This window comes from Piliocolobus tephrosceles, chromosome 9, assembly GCF_002776525.5.
Source record: "Piliocolobus tephrosceles isolate RC106 chromosome 9, ASM277652v3, whole genome shotgun sequence".
Lineage (NCBI taxonomy): Eukaryota > Metazoa > Chordata > Mammalia > Primates > Cercopithecidae > Piliocolobus > Piliocolobus tephrosceles.
In genome coordinates this window covers 90,921,167-90,938,875 of record NC_045442.1, presented here as the reverse complement: position 1 = coordinate 90,938,875, position 17,709 = coordinate 90,921,167, and the positions used below count along the sequence as shown (strand labels likewise).

At 38.7% G+C, this 17,709-nt stretch overlaps 1 protein-coding gene across 19 annotated transcripts in view; it reads left to right on the top strand.

Moving 5' to 3' along the window:
- Window positions 1–17,709, top strand: part of ZNF248 (zinc finger protein 248) — an 80,842-nt gene that overhangs the window by 8,613 nt on the left and 54,520 nt on the right. For 13 of the 19 annotated variants that reach the window (XR_002725553.2, XR_002725554.1, XM_023188189.2 and 10 more), the window contains 2 exons: window positions 13,969–14,095; window positions 14,379–14,474. Coding sequence is in view for 16 of the 19 variants with exons in the window: in XM_023188189.2 (XP_023043957.1) it covers window positions 13,969–14,095; window positions 14,379–14,474 (223 nt within the window). In the remaining 3 variants the exon portion in view is untranslated. The remainder of the gene's footprint in view (window positions 1–13,968; window positions 14,096–14,378; window positions 14,475–17,709) is intronic. The other 6 variants (XM_023188177.1, XM_023188185.1, XM_023188178.1 and 3 more) reach the window with 1 other exon arrangement.

Sequence of the window (17,709 nt, the reverse complement as noted above, 5' to 3'; positions counted from 1 at the left end):
TCTCACTCTTTTACCCAGGCTGGAATACAGTGGTGTAGTAGTCAGTAGTCATAGCTCACTGCAGCCTCAAATTCCTGTGCTCAGGTCATCTGCCTTAGTCTCTCAAAGTGCTGGGATTATAGGTGTGAGCCACCATGTCTGGCCTGTTTTTAATTTCTTACTGCTGTTTCTTTCTCCCTGAAGGCTTCTTATCATGGCAGTGTGTTCTTGGTTTATGGAAGGAATAGTTTTAAAAATCTGTTTGAAGATATTAGAATTAATTTTTCATTTCTATTTCTTATATTGATTTGGTTTCTTAGCATTCATTTCTAGTCATCTTGGTGAGTATGCTTTATGCTGTTGCTTTTCCTCAAATATCTAGTAAATCTTTATTTTCCATTCATATTTAAAAGTGAAGGACTAGTTTGATCAGCACAGGTAGCTAATGTGAATTCACTCAACTGTTGAGAAATGTGTCCTCTATTATTGTCTCCCATAATGGAAAGGCCAATTCAAGGATTGTAGGTGAATTGGTAAGGAAACATAATAGGTAATAAATCCAGCAAGTTTCCTGCCAGAACCCAGAACATCTCCAAGCTTATGGCTGTGCTTGAAATGGACTTCCTGCCTCTGACTTCTGTTTGGTCTTACCATTCTGTATCTTTCAGAAATTACTCAAAATGTTTCTTCTGCTGAGGGGGGAATACTCCCTTCCTGGGAGTATTCTTTTTTTTTTGAGACAGAGTCTGTCTGGCTCTGTCACCCAGGCTGGAGTACAGTGGTGTGATCTCGGCTCACTGCAACCTCTGCCTCCTGAGTTCAAGTGATTCTCCTGCCTCAGCCTCCCGAGTAGCTGGGATTACAGGCGCCGGCCACCATGAATGGCTAATTTTTGTGTTTTTAGTAGAGACGGGGTTTCCCCATGTTGTCCAGGCTGGTCTTGAACTCCTGAGCTCAGGCGATCTGTCCATCTCAGCCTCCCAAAGTGCTCAGTTTATAGGCATGAGCCACTGTGCCTGGCTGTATTCTTTTTTTTTTTTCTTTTGAGGGGAGTCTTGTTCTGTTGCCCAGGCTGGATGTAGTGCAGTGGCGTGATGTCAACTCACTGCCACTTCTGCCTCCTGGGTTCAAGCGATTCTCCTGCCTCAGCCTCCCGAGTAGCTGGGACTGCAGGTGTATGCCACTATGCACAGCTAATTTTTTTTTGTATTTTAGTAGAGATGAGTTTTGTCATGTTGGTTAGGCTGGTCTCAAACTCCTGACCTCAGGTGATTCACCCACCTCAGCCCCCCAAAGTGCTGGGATTACAGGCATGAGCCACTGCGCTCTGCCTCTTCTATGTTTCTTCACAGATATTTTTGGAGTTAGGATAGATAAATATGTGTTTCAGACTAAAAGTATCCATTCTTCTTTTAGCTTTTTATTTTGGAAAATTGCAAACTTACACAAAAGTGATAAAATAGTATATTAACCTCCATGTACCTAGCCATTCTCAGCTTCCTCAGTTATCAGCTCAGAGCTGTCTCACTTTTACTTTCACCCATTCCTGCTGAGATTATTTTGACTCAAATTCAAGATAATTTTTTTTTGGTAAACATATCAATAAGTATCTCTGAAGGCTGAGGCCTTTTTCTTAACTTTTAATATGAAAATTTTCAAACAAAATAAACACTTATGTAATTTTTACCTAGATTCAGCAGTTAACATTTTTGCCTTTTTTGCTGTATCTCTCCTCTGTATATACATTTTACTCTGAAATACATTTGAAAATAAGTTACCCACATTATAACACTTTATCCCTAAATAACTTGGTATAAATTTCTTCACCATAAGGACATTTACTATCTAACCACAATACAATTAATCATGCTAAGAAGATGAGCAGTAATCCACACTGTTACCTAAATCCCTTGTACTTTAGAGTTTCCCAAAATGAGATAGTGTCTTAAAATATCCTAGTTAACTAATATCCTAGTTATTTAAACTAATTAGTTACTTAAACTAATTAGTTATTTAACTAATATCCTAGTTATTTAAAAAGAAATAACTAGGATATTAGTGGAGGAGGTTGTGGTGAAGAACCATATCCACAAAATTTGCATGTGTATATAGTAATCTTGGTTTTTTTTTTGAGACAGGGTCTCGCTGTGTTGCCCAGGCTGGAGTGCAGTGTTGTGATCATGACTCACTGCAGCCTCAACCTCTTGACCTCCCAGTCTCAAGCGATTTTCCTGCCTTAGCTTTCCTAGTAGCTGGGATTACAGGTGCATACATCACCATGCCTAATTTTTGTTTTTCTTTTTTATTTGTAGAGATGAGGTCTTGCTGTGTTGCCTAGACTGATATTGAACTCCTGGGCTTAAGCGATCCTTCCGCCTCGGCCTCCCAAAGTGCTGAGATAACAGCCACGAGCTACCATATCCAACCAAGTGTACAGTAATCATTTAAAAATATCTCCCCCATTTTTTTACTTAAAACAATCTAAAACCTGCAGAAAAGTTGAAAGTATAATACAGTGAAAACGTGTCTACTTTTCATCTCTGTTAACCAATTGTTAACTAATTACCACATTTGTTTTCTTATCTATTCCACGTTTCTTTGCAGAATCATTTGAAAATAAGTTGTGTAGGCATCCATGACACTACAGCATGTTTCTCCTATGAAAAAGAATGTTTTCCCTGTATGGAGATGATAATCTTAATGTACGCTACAAAATGATGTATCTCCAGATGTTAAAAAAATACACTTTATATTTTTTTCCAAGTCAGCATCTAGTGAGTGATATCACATTATGTCCAGTTCTCATGCCCTTTAATTTTCTGTAATCTAGAGCAGATGCTGCCTCTTTTGTCTTTCTTGAAATTGACTTTTTTTTTGTTTTTTGAGATAGAATCTTGCTCTGTCACCCAGGCTGGAGTGCAGTGGTGCCATCTTGGCTCACTGCAAACTCCAGCTCCCAGTTTCAAGCAATTCTCATGCCTCAGCCTCCCAAGTAGCTGAAATTACAGGCATGTGCCATTATGCCCCACTAATATTTGTACTTGTAGTAGAGGCAGGGTTTTGCCATGTTGGCCAGACTGGTCTTGAAATCCTGGCCTCAAGTGATCTGCCTGCCTCGACCTCCCAAAGTGCTGGGATTACAAGCATGAGCCATCATGCCCAGCCTGAAATTGACATCTTATTTATTTATTTATTATTTGAGACAGAGTCTTGCTCTGTTGCCCAGGCTGGAGTGCAGTGGCACGATCTCAGCTCACTGTAGCCTCCACCTCCCGGCTTCAAGCAATTCTCCTATCTTAGCTTCCTGAGCACCTGCCACCATGCCTGGCTAATTTTTGTATTTTTAGTAGAGACGGTGTTTCACCATATTGGTCAGGCTGGTCTTGAACTACTGACCTTAGGTGATCCAACCGCCTTGGCTTCCCAAAGTGCTGGGATTACAGGCGTGAGCTACCACACCTGGCCTGAAATTGACATTTTAAAAGAGTGTTGACTATTTGAATTCCTCTGATTACATCTTCCTAGTTGTTTCATGTTAAAAATTAGTGTCTGGATTGCTACAAAGGTGATGTACTATGTTTTCATTTCAAAGGTAGTATTCCTAACAACCTTTCATTCATCCAGTGTTTTTAACGTCTGTTGATACTTGTCCGAATCACCTGTTCTACTGGTGGTTGCAGAATTATGATTTTTCACATTTTCTACTCCTACATTAGCTGGCTTTTGTTTTTGTTTTTGTTTTTTCTTTTTGAGACCGGGTCTGTCTGTGTCACCCAAGCTGGAGTTCAGTGGCACAATAACGGCTCATTGCAGCCTTGAGCTCCTGGGCTCCAGCAGTCCTTCCACTTCAGCCTCCTGAGTAGATGGGACTATAGGTGCATGCTGCCACACCTGGCTAATTTTTTTTTTTTTTTTTTTTTTTTTGGTACAGGTGGGGTCTCACTATGTTACCCAGGATGGTCTTGAACTACTGGACTCAAGCAGTCTGCCCACCTTGGCCTCAAAAGTGCTAGGATTATAGGCATGAGCCACTGCGCCTGGCCTAGCTCCCTTTCTTCTGTAAAAAAGAGCTCCTGCCTACCCCCACTCACACACATACCTTTTTTTTTGGTATCACTTCAGATTCATGGATTTTTTTTTTTTAGTCTCATTTATTGTTATTATTTTTGATGTTCATATTGTCCCCATGTAGTTAGTGGAACTCCTTCGAAGTGGCTCCTCTATATCCTTGTTAGTCTTTGAGCCTTTATTGTTGTCTGTTAGAACAGAGATACACAAACTTCTCTTGTATCTCCCAGCCCCAGGCATGGAATCTGTTGTTTTTCCCTGGAGTGGTGCTTCCTTTTACAGTGAACTATTATTTAGAAACCAAACTCTAAGTGCCTTCAGTGCCCGCATGTTACTGCATCAAGACTCTTTTGTTGGATACTGTATCATTATATATAGCTTTGACTTTTGAATCATGTTAAATGCTTCACATGTTCAAAAAAAATTTAAAAAGATGGAAAAAGCAAATTCTAAAATTAAGTACAAATAGAGTAAGTGAACCTAACTTTTAAAATTCAAATTGATAAAGTATAACAACATGGAGGAAAAAATTGGTTCAAGAAACTTAAAAAAAATACTGGCCAGGTGTGGTGGCCCAAACCTGTAATCCCAATGGTTTGGGAGGCCGAGGTGGGTGGATCTCTTGAGCTTAGGAGTTCAAGACCAGTTGGGGCAACATGGTGAAACCCCATCTCTACAAAAATAAAAATGAAGGCCAGGCACGTTGGTTCACGTCTGTAATCCCGGCACTTTGGGAGGCTGAGGCGGGTGGATCACCTGAGGTCAGGAATTCGAGACCAGCCTGGCCAAAATGGTGAAACCCAGTCTCTACTAAAAATACAAAAATGAGCTGGGCATAGTGGTGTGCACCTGTAGTCTCAGCTACTCAGGAGACTGAGACAGGAGAATTGCTTGAACCAGGGAGGTGGAGGTTGCAGTGAGTCAAGATTGAGCCACCATACTCCAGCCTGGGTGACGGAGGGAGACTCTGTCTCAATAAATAAATAAATAAATAAATAAAGTAAATAAAAATAAAAAGTTAGCTGGGCATAGTGGCTCGCACCCAGCTACTCAGGAGGCTGAGGTGGGAGGATCAGTTGATCCCAGGAAGTGGAGGTTGCAGTGAGTTGAGATTGTGCCATTGCACTCCAGCTTGGGCCACAGAGTGGGACCCTGTCTCAAACAACAACAACAACAACAAAACACCACAATACAGTTACCACAACAAAATTTGAAAATTTCTTAATGTATAATCAGTGTTTTCCAGTTTTTGCATTTTTTTACATTTGTTAAATCAGGATTCAAATATGGTTGAAACGTCTTTTATCTTGAAGGTTTTGTGAGTTGTATGTTTCTTCTCTATATCTTTATTTACTGCATTTTATTTGTTGAAGATTTTCCTTGTTGTATCACTGTGGTTATGTTTAACGTGTTTCTGTGATCCCTGTATTTTTCTCTAAGTAGTTGAACTTAATCCTGACTGATGCTTAGGTTTTGGTAAGAATTTATCATAGATTGTGTTGTGTACTTACATCAGGGCCACATAACATCTCATTGTCCTTTTGTTTGTTGTTTGTTTTCTTGAGTCAGGATCTTGCTCTGTCCCCTAGGCTGGAGTGTATTGGCTCAGTTATGGCTCACTCCAGCCTTGAATTCCTGGGTCAAGTGATCCTCTTGCCTCAGCCTACTGAGTAGTTGGAACTACAGGTTCATGCCACTATACCTGTCCAATTAAAAAAAAATTTTTTTTGTAGAGACCGGGTCCTGCTACCAGGTCCTGTTGACCAGGCTGGTCTCGAACTCCTTGGCCCAGGCAATACTCCCATTTTGGCCTCCCAGAGTGCTGGGATTACAGGAATGAGCCACTGCACCTGGCTCCATTGTCTTTTTGTAATGTTTGAAAGTCATTGATTATTGTCTAAGTTTAGTAATTCATTAAAGATTGCAAAATGGTGATACTTGAATTCTATAATTCCTCTTTCTGTTATCAAACCAAACTTGAGTCCTCTCACCAAGCACACAGAAAAAGCTAAAACGGACACTGGGATTTGCAGCAAGAGAAATGGAGGCATTTATTGCAGGGCATCAGGCAAGGAGAATTAGGTGGTTAACGCCTAACACCTGTGATCCCTGGCTTATAAGCAAGGGATTTTAAAGGTGATGGTACATTACAGGAAAGCAGAAGTTACAGGCAAAATCATACATCAGTACACGAAGGTTATACGTTGATTTCGCCAGCTGCCCAAGATTTGTACCAGTTACTTTGCCAGCAGCAGTGCATGCATGTTCTTACTCCACACATTCATCCTGAGACTTGGTATTTCATTTTTTATTTTTGCTCTTCTGTTGGGTGTGTTGTGGTAGTCTTCTGTGGTTATCCTAGAAGTTAAAGCCAGCATTTTTGACATATACTGAAATACAAAGTATTCATTGTACTACCTTAACTCTTAACTCTGAAACATGTTGACTCCATTTATCCCCCTTCATTTCTAGGCTTTTCACTCTTTCCTGTCTCTTCATAGTTCTGTTTTGGGTCATTTTTCCTTTTCATGAAAACTCCCTTTGATGTTTCTTATAATGCGTATCTGTTGGTTGTTAATACTCTGTTTATGTTTACTCTGTATGTGGTGAAACCCAGTCTCTACTAAAAATCCCAAAGATATTTGGAAATAATAAACAGAGTAATCTTAAACTTTTATTTTTGCTATATATAGAATTCTACCTTTGAGTGAGTTTGTGTTTTTTCCTTTCACTTTAAAGTTGTCTTTTCATAATGTTTTGGGTTTTTATATGGCTGCTTTTAAAGTTCTGTTTTGGTTTTGTTTTAGCTTTTATTTATTCTTATTTAAGATCCACTGAACTCTGTGAATGTGACTTAAGTTTTTTCATGAGTTTTTTTTTTTTTTTTTTTTTAAATCCATTCTGCCAATCTCTGCCTTTTTGTTGGAAGAATTTAACCTATTTAGAATTAAAGTTGGCTGGGTATGGTGGCTTTTGCCCGTAATCTCAGCACTTTGGAAGGCTAAGGCAGGTGAATTGCGAATTGCTTGAGTCCAGGAGTTCAAGACCAGCCTGACATGGTGAAACCTTGTCTCTACAAAAAATACAAAAATTAGCCCAGTGTGGTGGCGTGCACCTGGAGTCCCAGCTCCTCAGGAAGTTCAGGTGGAAGAATCGCTTGAGCTAACTCCCGGGAGGCCGAGGTTGCAGTGAGCCTAGATGGAGGCATTGAACTCCAGTCTGAGCCACAGAGTGAGACCCCATCTCCCAAAAAACAAGAAAGAAAGAGAAGGAGGGAAGGAGAAGGAAGGAAAGGGGAAAGGGGGAAGGGAAAAGGAAAGGGGAGGAGGAGGGAAGGGGAAAGGGGAGGGGAAGGAAGAAGGAAGGGGAAATGAAAGGGGAAGGGTAGAAGAAAGGGGAGAGGAAAGGGGAAGGGAAGAAGGAAGAGGAGTGGAAAGGGAAGGAGGAAGGGAAGGGGAGGGGAGGGGAAGGGGAAAGGGAAGGGAAGGGGAGGGGAAGGGGAAAGGGAAGGGAAGGGGAAAGGGAAGGGAAGGGGAAAGAAAAGGAAAGGAAGGAAAGAAGAGAGTTAAAGTCGTTTCTAACAAGGAAGGACTGACTTCTGCCAGTTGCTGTATTTTTCTTTCTTTCTAATTTTTTGTTCATTTCTTTCACTGCTCTGTTTAGCTGATTTTTTGTAGCATATTTTGATTTACTTCCCATTTCCTTTTGTGTATTTTTAAAGATATTTTGTTAGTGTTTACCAGGAGATTAACAGTGAACATTCCACATTTATGACCATCTAGTTTAAATACCAGCTTTGTCTCAGTATCATACAAAACTCTGCTCCTATAGAGCTGCCTTCTCCCACTGTTGTTGCTACAGATTACATCTTTATACGTTGTGTGCTGAATAACATAGATTTATAGTTACTGTGTATGCATTTGTTGTACCCTCCTTTAGGAAATAAAGATTGGAGTTACAAACTACGAGTTGGAGTTACAAAATACAAAATACTGGCTTTTGTACTTACATAATTTTTTACTGGAGCTCTTTGTTTCTTCATACAGCTTTGAGTTATGAAGATCTTTTCATTTCAACCTTCCATTTAGTATTTTCTTTAGGGCATGGTTTATGATAATGAGTTCTCTTGGCTTTTATCTGGAATATTTTAATTTATCTTTCATTTTTGAAGGATCGATTTGCCAGGTTTATAAATTCCTGGCTGTCAGGATTTTCATTTTTGTTTTTTCCTCTCTTTAACACTTTAAAGATGCCATCCCACTGACTTCTGGTCTCTGTGGTGTCTGACCTCTGTGGTGGTTATTTGGCTTCTGATAGTTTGATGATAATGTGCCTCAGTGGATCTCTTTGAATTTTTCTTACTTGGAGTTTGTTGAGCTTTGTGGATGTAAAATTTGTGTTATTCATATAGTTTGGGCAGTTTTTATCCCTTATTTCTTTGAGTAATCTTTCTTCCCATTTCTGTCTCTTTTTTCCTTCTAGGACTCTTGTAATTGTATGATAGATAGTCCACTCAAAGTTGTCCCACAGGTTCCTTAGGCTCTATTCACATTTCTTTATTTTTTTTTTTCTATTCTGCTCCTCATACCAGATTACTTCAATTTTTATATCCTCCAATTCATGATTCTTTCAGCTGTCCGCTCAAATGGGTTGTTAAAACCTCTAGTGGATTTTAAAATTTCAGTCATTTTGCTTTTCAGCTTTAGATTTTCTACTTGGTTTCTTTTTAAAGGTTCCAACTCAGTTCAGACATTGTTGTCCTCATTTCTTTTATTTATTTGTAATTTTTGATGACGCTTAAGATAATTTATTTAAAATCTTTGTTTACTAAGTCCAATATCTGGGCTTTCTTAAGGAAGGAATTTGTTTTTCTTGAGTAGGCTCTATATTCTTGTGTCTTTGAATACCTTCTACTTTTTTGTTGGAAATTGGACATTTGAATATTTTAATATGGTAACTTTGGAAATCAGATTTTTACCCTTCCCCAAGGTTTGCTGTTTTTCATTTTTGAAGGCTGCGGTTGTCTATTTGTTCAGGTACCTTACTATGCTATTTTTTTTTTTTTTTTTTTTTTTTTTTTTTGACAGTCTCCCTCAGTCGCCAGGCTGGAGTACAGCGTTGCAATCTCGGCTCACTGCAACCTCTGCCTCCCGGGTTCAAGCAATTCTACATCAGCCTCCCATGTAGCTGGGACTACAGGCATGCGCCACCACGCCCAGCTAATTTTTGTATTTTTTTTTTTAGTAGAGATGGGGTTTCACCATGTTGGCCAGGATGGTCTCGACCTCTTGACCTCCCAAAGTGCTGGAATTACAGGCATGAGCCACTGTGCTCGGCCACCATGCTATTTTTATAGTCTGGTTTCCTTGTTCTGTGTGTGTCACTGAAGTCTCTGTTCCTTAGCTTGCATTCAGCTAATGTTTTTACAGAGATTTCTTTGAATCCCTGGTGCTAAAGACAACAAATAAACAGTTCTCCCAGTCTTTGCACATTGACTCTGCGCTGGGGTACTCTTTAACATTTAGCCAGGCTGTTTACAACCTTGCTTTAGCCTTCATGTCCTGATTGCACTGAACCTTGAGAATAGCTGGAGGTGAAAGTTTATGGTCTTCTTAAGGCTTGTGAGTATACATTCTGCCTTGGGTATGTGTCCGGATTTCTAAATTTCTCAGTATATGTGGGGGTTTTTGAAAGCCCAAATTTCCCAAAGATACCTTCTCCAGGTTTTCTTCTCAGGCCTTAAGTGGTATACTATATGTCTCAACCATAATCCTCTGCTGCAGACGACTGCAGATATTTTGTTCTCCTTACAGTGTTTTCGAGCAAGGATTATTTTTTTTCTATCCTAAATGAGTTCTGAGTTAGGTGAAACAGAGACAAGCATATTGCATCAGTCCTTCAGGTATTTCCCACGTAGTTGGAACAGATAAACAATTCCTTGTAAGTAAAGTCTGCTCTGGTCCCTCTAGAATCAAGGACCAGGGACCCACACTTGGAACGCGGGCTGCTGTCTCAAGGCTGTCACCAAGCCAAGGAGGGTTGGGTTAAAGGCAAGTAGAAGTGCCTCAAAGCTTTCCTACCATTTTGAAGTTGCCTTTTTTTTTTTTTTTTCTTTCTGATTTGGCATCTGTTTGGTTGCGGTCAGCCTTTGACGTTTTCAGAGTTCTGACGAAGTTTATTCTGATAGTTTCTGCTTGTTTTTTGATGTCTCTGAGGGACCTGAGCTTGGTGCCACCTACTTCTCCATTATGCTGACATAATTCCACTTCATTAATCTTGTACTCTTACATGTTTTTTTCTCATTATATAAACTTTTTGCTTTAGAAGAGTTTTAGATTTATGGAAAAGTTGTGAAGACAGTACAAACAATTTCCATATACATCCCATAAACACAGTTTCCCCTATCATTAACATATTAATGTAATACATTTGTCACAATTAATGAAACAATATTGATATATTATTAAGTAATGACCACTTTATTGGGATTTTCTTAATTTTTCCCTAATGTAATTTTTCTGTTCCAGGATGCCTACATTCTACTTAGTCATCATGTCTCCTTAGACTCTTCTTGGCTGTGACAGTTTCTCAGACTTTCCTTGTTTTTGATAACCTTGACAGTTTTGAGGGGTTCAAGTCAGGTGTTTTGTAGAATGTCCCTCAGTTGATATTTGTCTACTGTCTTCCTCATGGTTAGACTGAGGTTAGGGTTTCTTAGAGGAAGACCACAGAGGTAGTATCATTCAGTCATGTCATATCAAAGGAAAATGCTATGAGCATGATTTATCACTGTTGATGTATCACTGTTGATTACCTGGTGGAGGTAGTGTGGTCATGTTTCTCCACTGTAAAGTTACTCCTTTGTCCTCTGTTTTCAACTGTACTCTTTGGAATGAACTGGAGAGTTACGCTACACCTCCTTGATGGCAGAGTATCCATATAAATTATTAGGAATTCTGTGCAGGAGATTTGTCTGTTCTCTTGTGTTTAATCATTTATTTATATTAGTATGAACTCATTGCTAGTTATCTTATACTTTGGTTATAATCCAACACTACCTTGTTCATTTTGTTGCTCCAACTGCTTCAGCTTGGCCATGAGGCTGTGTTTTCAAATGGTTCCTGTGTCCCTTTGACATAGCCCATTATCGTGTTTTCGTTTGAGTACTTTCTCATTTTCTGGTACCAGAAGTGATTTCAGGTTCATTATATACATGGTCTGCCCCAGCCCAGAAGCAGCTGGTTTTCAAAGGAGCACTGGTTTTCTTTCTTTCTTTTTTTTTGGAGACGGAGTCCCACTCTGTTGTCCAGGCTGGAGTACAGTGGCATGATCTCAGCTCACTGCAACCTCTGCCTTCTGGTTTGGGCGATTCTTCTTCCTCAGCCTCCTGAGTAGCTGGGATTACTGGTGTGTGCCACTGCCACTGTACCCGACGAATTTAGATTGTTTAGCTTTGTAAGAAATTGCCAAAGTCTTCCACAGGTGCTGTATCATTTTGCATTCCCACCAATTGTGAATCAAAATTCCTGTTATTCTGCATCTGAACCTGAAATTGATATTGTCATTGTTTTGGATTTAACCATTTTAATAAATGTTACGGTATCTCATTTTTGTTTCTGTAATGACACATGATGGTGAGCATTCGTTTGTATGTGTATCTGCTATTGGTCTGCTTTGGTGATGTGTCTATTCAGATCTTTTGCCTGTTTTTCAAGTTGCATAATTTGTGTTCTTATTATTGAGTTTTGAGGGTTCTTTTGCATATTTTGGTTCTAACACCTTTTTAGATAAGTGTTTGCAAATAGTTTTTCTCTGTCTGTGGTCTGTTTTTTCATTTTTGTAGAAGCATCTTTTGCAGAGCTAAACATGAATTTGATGCTATAAATTTCTCTCTGTGAACTACTGTCTCTGCATCCCATAAATTTTGATAAGGAGTATTTTCATTTAAAACACTAAAAAATTTCTTTTGAGACTTCCTCTTTGATCTATAGGTTGTATGTTATTTAGCTTTCAGGTATTTGGAGGATTTTTCAACCGTCTCTTGCTTATTGGTTTTATTTAATTCCATTGTAGTCTGAGAACATGCTTTTTGTATAATAGCTATTGTGTTAAGTTCGTTAAGGTTTTATGGCCCAAAGTACGTTCTATGTTGAACATGAACAGAATGATAGAATGTGTATTTTATTGTTTGGGATGAAGTATTCTATAAATGTCACTTAGATCAAGTTGGTTGATAGTGCTATTTTGGGGCATTTATGTACTTACTGATTTTCTGCCTGTTGATCCATCAGTACTTACAGGGGTGTTAAGCCTCCAATTGTGGTGTATATTTCCAAGTTTTCCTTTTACTTCTATCAGTTTTTGCCTTATGTATTTTGATAGTCTTTTGTTACATGCATATTTCAGATTATATCTTCTTTAATATGATTTTGAACCCATGCAATGAGCTCTTAATTTCAGATATTGTGCTTTTCAGCTCTAGAATGTCCATTTTATGTATGTGTGTGTGTGTGCACGTGTTTGTGTGTATACATGTGTAAGAGGTGTCTGAGAGCATACCCAGGTTGTTAATGATGCCCTAGGATGACTCAGCATATTTTGGAGCATGGCATTAGAAACCAAAATTGGGGTGCTAGGTGTGCCTGTTGTTACTGATGTATTGTTTCTTGTAGATCCATAGTCATACTTATGGCTATGATTTATTGTAGTGAAAGGATACAAAGCAAAATCAGCGAAATTCCTAGAGTTTTCTCCCAATGGGGTCTCAAAGAACACGCTTAACTCCTCTAGCAATGACATGTGACAACGCACGTAAAATGTGTACCAAGGAAACTCACTAGACATTTGGTGCCCAGAATTTTTATTAGAGGCTGGTCACATAGGTACTGTCTGCCTGTCATGTACCAAAATTCTAGACTCCCAGAAGCAATGCACATGTCGAATATAAACCGTATTACTTACACAAACAGCTCAGGCTCAGTGAGCTGTTCTTATCAGAGAAGGTTAAGGTCAGAACCTTTCTGAAATCCAAGCTCCCAAATGCCCATCAACGGTGATCTTTTATAGCAGACCTTTCAAAGGGTATTAGTCTCAGGCTTGCTGTATTAACCTTTTTCTGTATAACACACATACCATGTATGTGTTGAACTTCTCCCATTTTCTCATTTATTTTGTTGATATTTTCTTCTGTTTTTTTGAACATATTAATTATAATTCATTTTGAAGTTCTTGTTTGTTAATTCTACTATCTCAGTCACCTGTGAGTTTGCTTTTGTCTTTTTTTCATTGTCCCTATCTCTTCACATACCGTGAAGTTTTTTACTAGATGCCAAATATTGTGTTTAAAAACAGAAACATTGGAAACATTGGTGGAAGCTCCAGAAGATGATCTTGTTGAGCGGAGAGGATTCGTCCTTTTCTCTGATGGGCATGTAGACTGCAGGGCAGTCACTTGAATCAATATGTGCTGAGCTTGGTCATATTCATTTCATATTCATTTCAGTCCTATTATTTTAATAACAAAGTTTTACTTCCTTGATGACAGTTAACTTGATAATGTAAAAGGTAATATGAAACAATGAGTATTTCCTCTGTAACTTCAATCTCCTTGGTACACACTGCTAGTTCCTGCAGTGTGCAACTTAGTAAATGTTATTCTGTGTATCTCCTTATCAGGTCATAAGCACTCTGGGAACAGGGACCATGTTTGTCTGTTTTCACCAGTAGGATTTGCAGCAGCTAGCACAATTACAGACCCTTAATAGAAACTCAATTTATACAAGATATTTTGTTTTCTATATAGTATAGCACAGAGGGAGGTAAACTGTCTGTCATTTTTTAGTAAACTCTTAAGATATTAGTTCTCTTAAATCAAATCATCTAGTTCTGACCATTTCATGTAAAAAGAGTGTACTATTACAGGAACAAGTGTCATTCAAGGATGTATGTGTGGACTTCACCCAGGAAGAGTGGTATCTGCTGGACCCTGCTCAGAAGGTACTATACAGAGATGTGATCCTGGAAAATTATAGCAATCTTGTCTCAGTAGGTAAGGAGTTTTTTTCCCCACATGACTATCAATAGCATGCATTTACTAGTTGATGAAACGTGAATGCCCTGTAGTTTTCTAAATTAAAGCTTGAGATTGAAGTCTCTGAGATGACTGATCTCATTTGGCCACCATAAAGGTGCTCTTCCCTCCTCAGGGATTGGTTCATTTGTGCACCTTCTTTGAGTAGCTGGTGAAGCTGTGCCTTTCTTCCCCATCATGTGTTCAGAGCCCCTGAAACAAAGCTATTTAGCTCCAGTCCTGTGTTATTTTATCTTAACAGGGTATTGCATTACTAAACCGGAAGTGATCTTTAAGATCGAGCAAGGAGAAGAGCCCTGGATATTAGAGAAAGGATTCCCAAGCCAGTGCCACCCAGGTGAGTTAGTGATTTCAAGGCAGATGAAAGCCAGAGGACATTAGAACTTAGGTAATTGGTTTAGAATTTGTCACCTTTGAAATATTTTTTAGAAATGTCTATTTTTAGCTCCAGACCTTTGGAAATGATCAAAAACAATTGGCCCACATCCTTGTTACCTTAATCACTCCTCCATATGTTATTCTCACTCATAAATGCTTTTCTTGGCTGGGTGCGGTGGCTCACTTCTGTAATCCCAGCACTTTGGGAGGCTGAGGTGGGCAGATCACGAGGTCAAGAGATCGAGATCATTCTGGCCAACATGGTGAAATCCCGTCTCTACTAAAAATACGAAAAATTAACTGGATGTGGTGGTACGCTCCTGTAGTCCCAGCCACTCGGGAGGCTGAGACAGGAGAATCATGTGAACCCGAGGGGTGGAGGTTGCAGTCAGCTGAGATTGCGCCACTGTACTCCAGCCTGGTGACAGAGTGAGCCTGTCTCAAAAAAAAAAAAAAAAAAAAAAAAAAAAAAACAACAACAACAAAAAACAGAAAAAAAAAACAACAAAAAATTTCTTTTATTTTTTTGACATTTTGAAGTATTTTACTTATACCTATAATCCAAACCAGTTGGCTGCATTTTAGATATGTTTTCTTGGTTAGTTTGTCTTTATCTTTTAAAATTGTTTACCTTCCTTCTGTTGTCTTGGACACCTTTTGTTAGCTGACAGGTATTCATGCAATCCTTCCATATTTTCATTTAAGAACATATGATGAGCACTTACTATGTCTGTTATGTTTTAGGTAATTAACAGAATAATGTCCCTGGTATCCTAGTGTGTATTACAATAAAGGACAAAAAAATGCGTGTGTGTGCACATGTCTGTGTGTGTGTGTATATATGTACACACCCATGTGCATATGTGTGTGTATATAGGTACACACACACGGTTGGGTCGTGGTCAGTGCTGTGAAGAGAATTCACACGGGAAAGGAGGATGAAGAATGACGGTATAGTCTGTTTGGCAAGTAGGTTAGAGAAAACCTTTTTGAGAAGTTCCCACATTAGAGATGAAGCTTTAATAATATGAAAGTGTGAGTTATGTGGATTCAGAGTAGTCCAGGCAGAGAGAATATAAGATACCAAACCTCTTAGACAGGTGTGTTCTTAGAATGTTTGAACACTGTCAGGGAAACCACTGTGGTTGGAAGCTAGTGGGCATGGTGGAGACTGGTGGGAGATAATGTCATGAGAAGTAACATGAGCTATGGTAGATACATTAATTTTACTTTTGGTGCTATGAGAAACTGTTTGTTTTGAGTAAATGTAGATCAGCTTAAGTTGTCAGATTTGATTTACAGTTTAAAAGGATCTCTCTGACATCTGTGCAGTGTATATACTGTGGTTGGTTGTGGGCAGCATGAGTAGGGATAGGGTACCATATGTGCTTCAGAGGAGAGAGGATAGTGGCTGAGACTGTGTTGGAGGTGCCAGAGGTACTGAGAAGTGGTAGGTTTGTACAAATATCTTGAAGATGGAGCCAAGAGCATTTGCTGTCAGATTTTATATGAGAGAAAGGGGAATCAAGTGTGACCCCGATAATTTGTCTCAAGCAGCTAGATAAATTAGGTTATCATTTACTGAGACAGAGAAAAATTAGAGAGGAGACATATAAGGGAGTTATCATGGATTTAATTTTGAACACTAGAAGTTGGAGATAACTGTTAGAATCAAGCCTGTTTTTGACTAGGAGATTGGATATGTGTAAGTACATGGTTGAGGCCAGAACTAGAAGTATCCATTTGAAAGGCATCAACTTTAGATGATGTTAAAGGAATGAGGCAGAATGAGATCTTCGAGACCAGAAGTCAACAGCTTTTTTGTAAATGACCAGATAGTAAATGTTTGAGGCTTGGCAGGCCACATATGGTCGTGGTTACCGCTGCTCCTCCTCATCTTCTTTCTTTTCCTTATTCCTTCTCTTTCTCCTCTTGCTCTTTCTCTCTCCTGTCTTTTCCTCTTCCCTTTTCTCTACTGTCTCATCCAGCTTTTTCCCTTTAAAAACTTAAAAAACATTCTTAGCTCAAGGGCCATTGCCTTGTAGTTATATGCCAACCCCTTTTGTAGAGTGTGATTGTATGTAGGTGAGAGTAGTCCTGGGACAGTAATGCTTTTAGTAAGTATTAAATTCATCCCGTAGAGGATGTTGAAGAATAACAATCTGAGCTACACAAAAACCAGAGAGCCTGGTTTCCTGTAGTCAAATAAGGTACATTCTTCCACGTTACTGCTATCTTGAATGGCAACCATGGCATCGCTGTGCTAATAATTAACCTGTTAATATCTCCTACCGGTCTCTTTGTTCCTATTGTTATTTTTCATTTAAAACTATCTTCTACATACCTTTATATTCTCACTTTTCATTGATATAACTCAAAAGCAAAACTATGTCTGTATTCTCTCATTCTGACTCAGTCTAATTATTAGTTGTCTAATTTCTAATTCCTAGTTGGTTCTTTTCTCTTTTTTTTAGCCTAAATTATTCAATTTATCTTCCTTTAGCTTAACAAACTAACCTAAAGTTGCTGCTTATTAATAAATTAAATTTCCCTTTCTTTTCTTTTTTAAATTTTAAACACTTGTGTCAAGGGCTGACTTTCAATAGATCACAGCAAGGGAGCTGCTCAGTAAATTTCCCTTTCAATGACTATGATAGTGTAGTCGTTTGCTACCTGTCTTAAATTTGTTTCTGCTCCCTAAAATTTATGTCAAATCCCATCCTATTCTATATCTTAAATTTTATTTGCAAATGTTTTCTCATTTATTGAAAAACTTCCATTCTTGTTTGCCTTGCCTTTTTTCAGGTAATTCATACTGTGTTTGTAAAGTGTTTAGACATTGATTAGTAATGGGTTGTTATTATTTAACTTGTTTTAAGTTAGAACTTAATTTTTTGCTGAAACTTAAATAGCCCAGATTTTATGACATTAACTCACTAGTGGCTGTATGCCAAAAACTCAGACCTGTTCATATGGCTTAGGGTTGCTTAGGGTTTCTTTCTGTATTGAGATTTTTGTTCTCCAAAAGAGAAGGGCCTCTGTTACTGATTTGGATATGTTGATAATTACTTTGTTGATTATCTGTGTAGCCAGATTTAGGAGAGATCATTCATTTTCATACATTCTGAAAGTATTCTATGGTACTCTTTCTAAATACACATTCCCATATTTTGTCCTCGTGTATTATAGCTGAT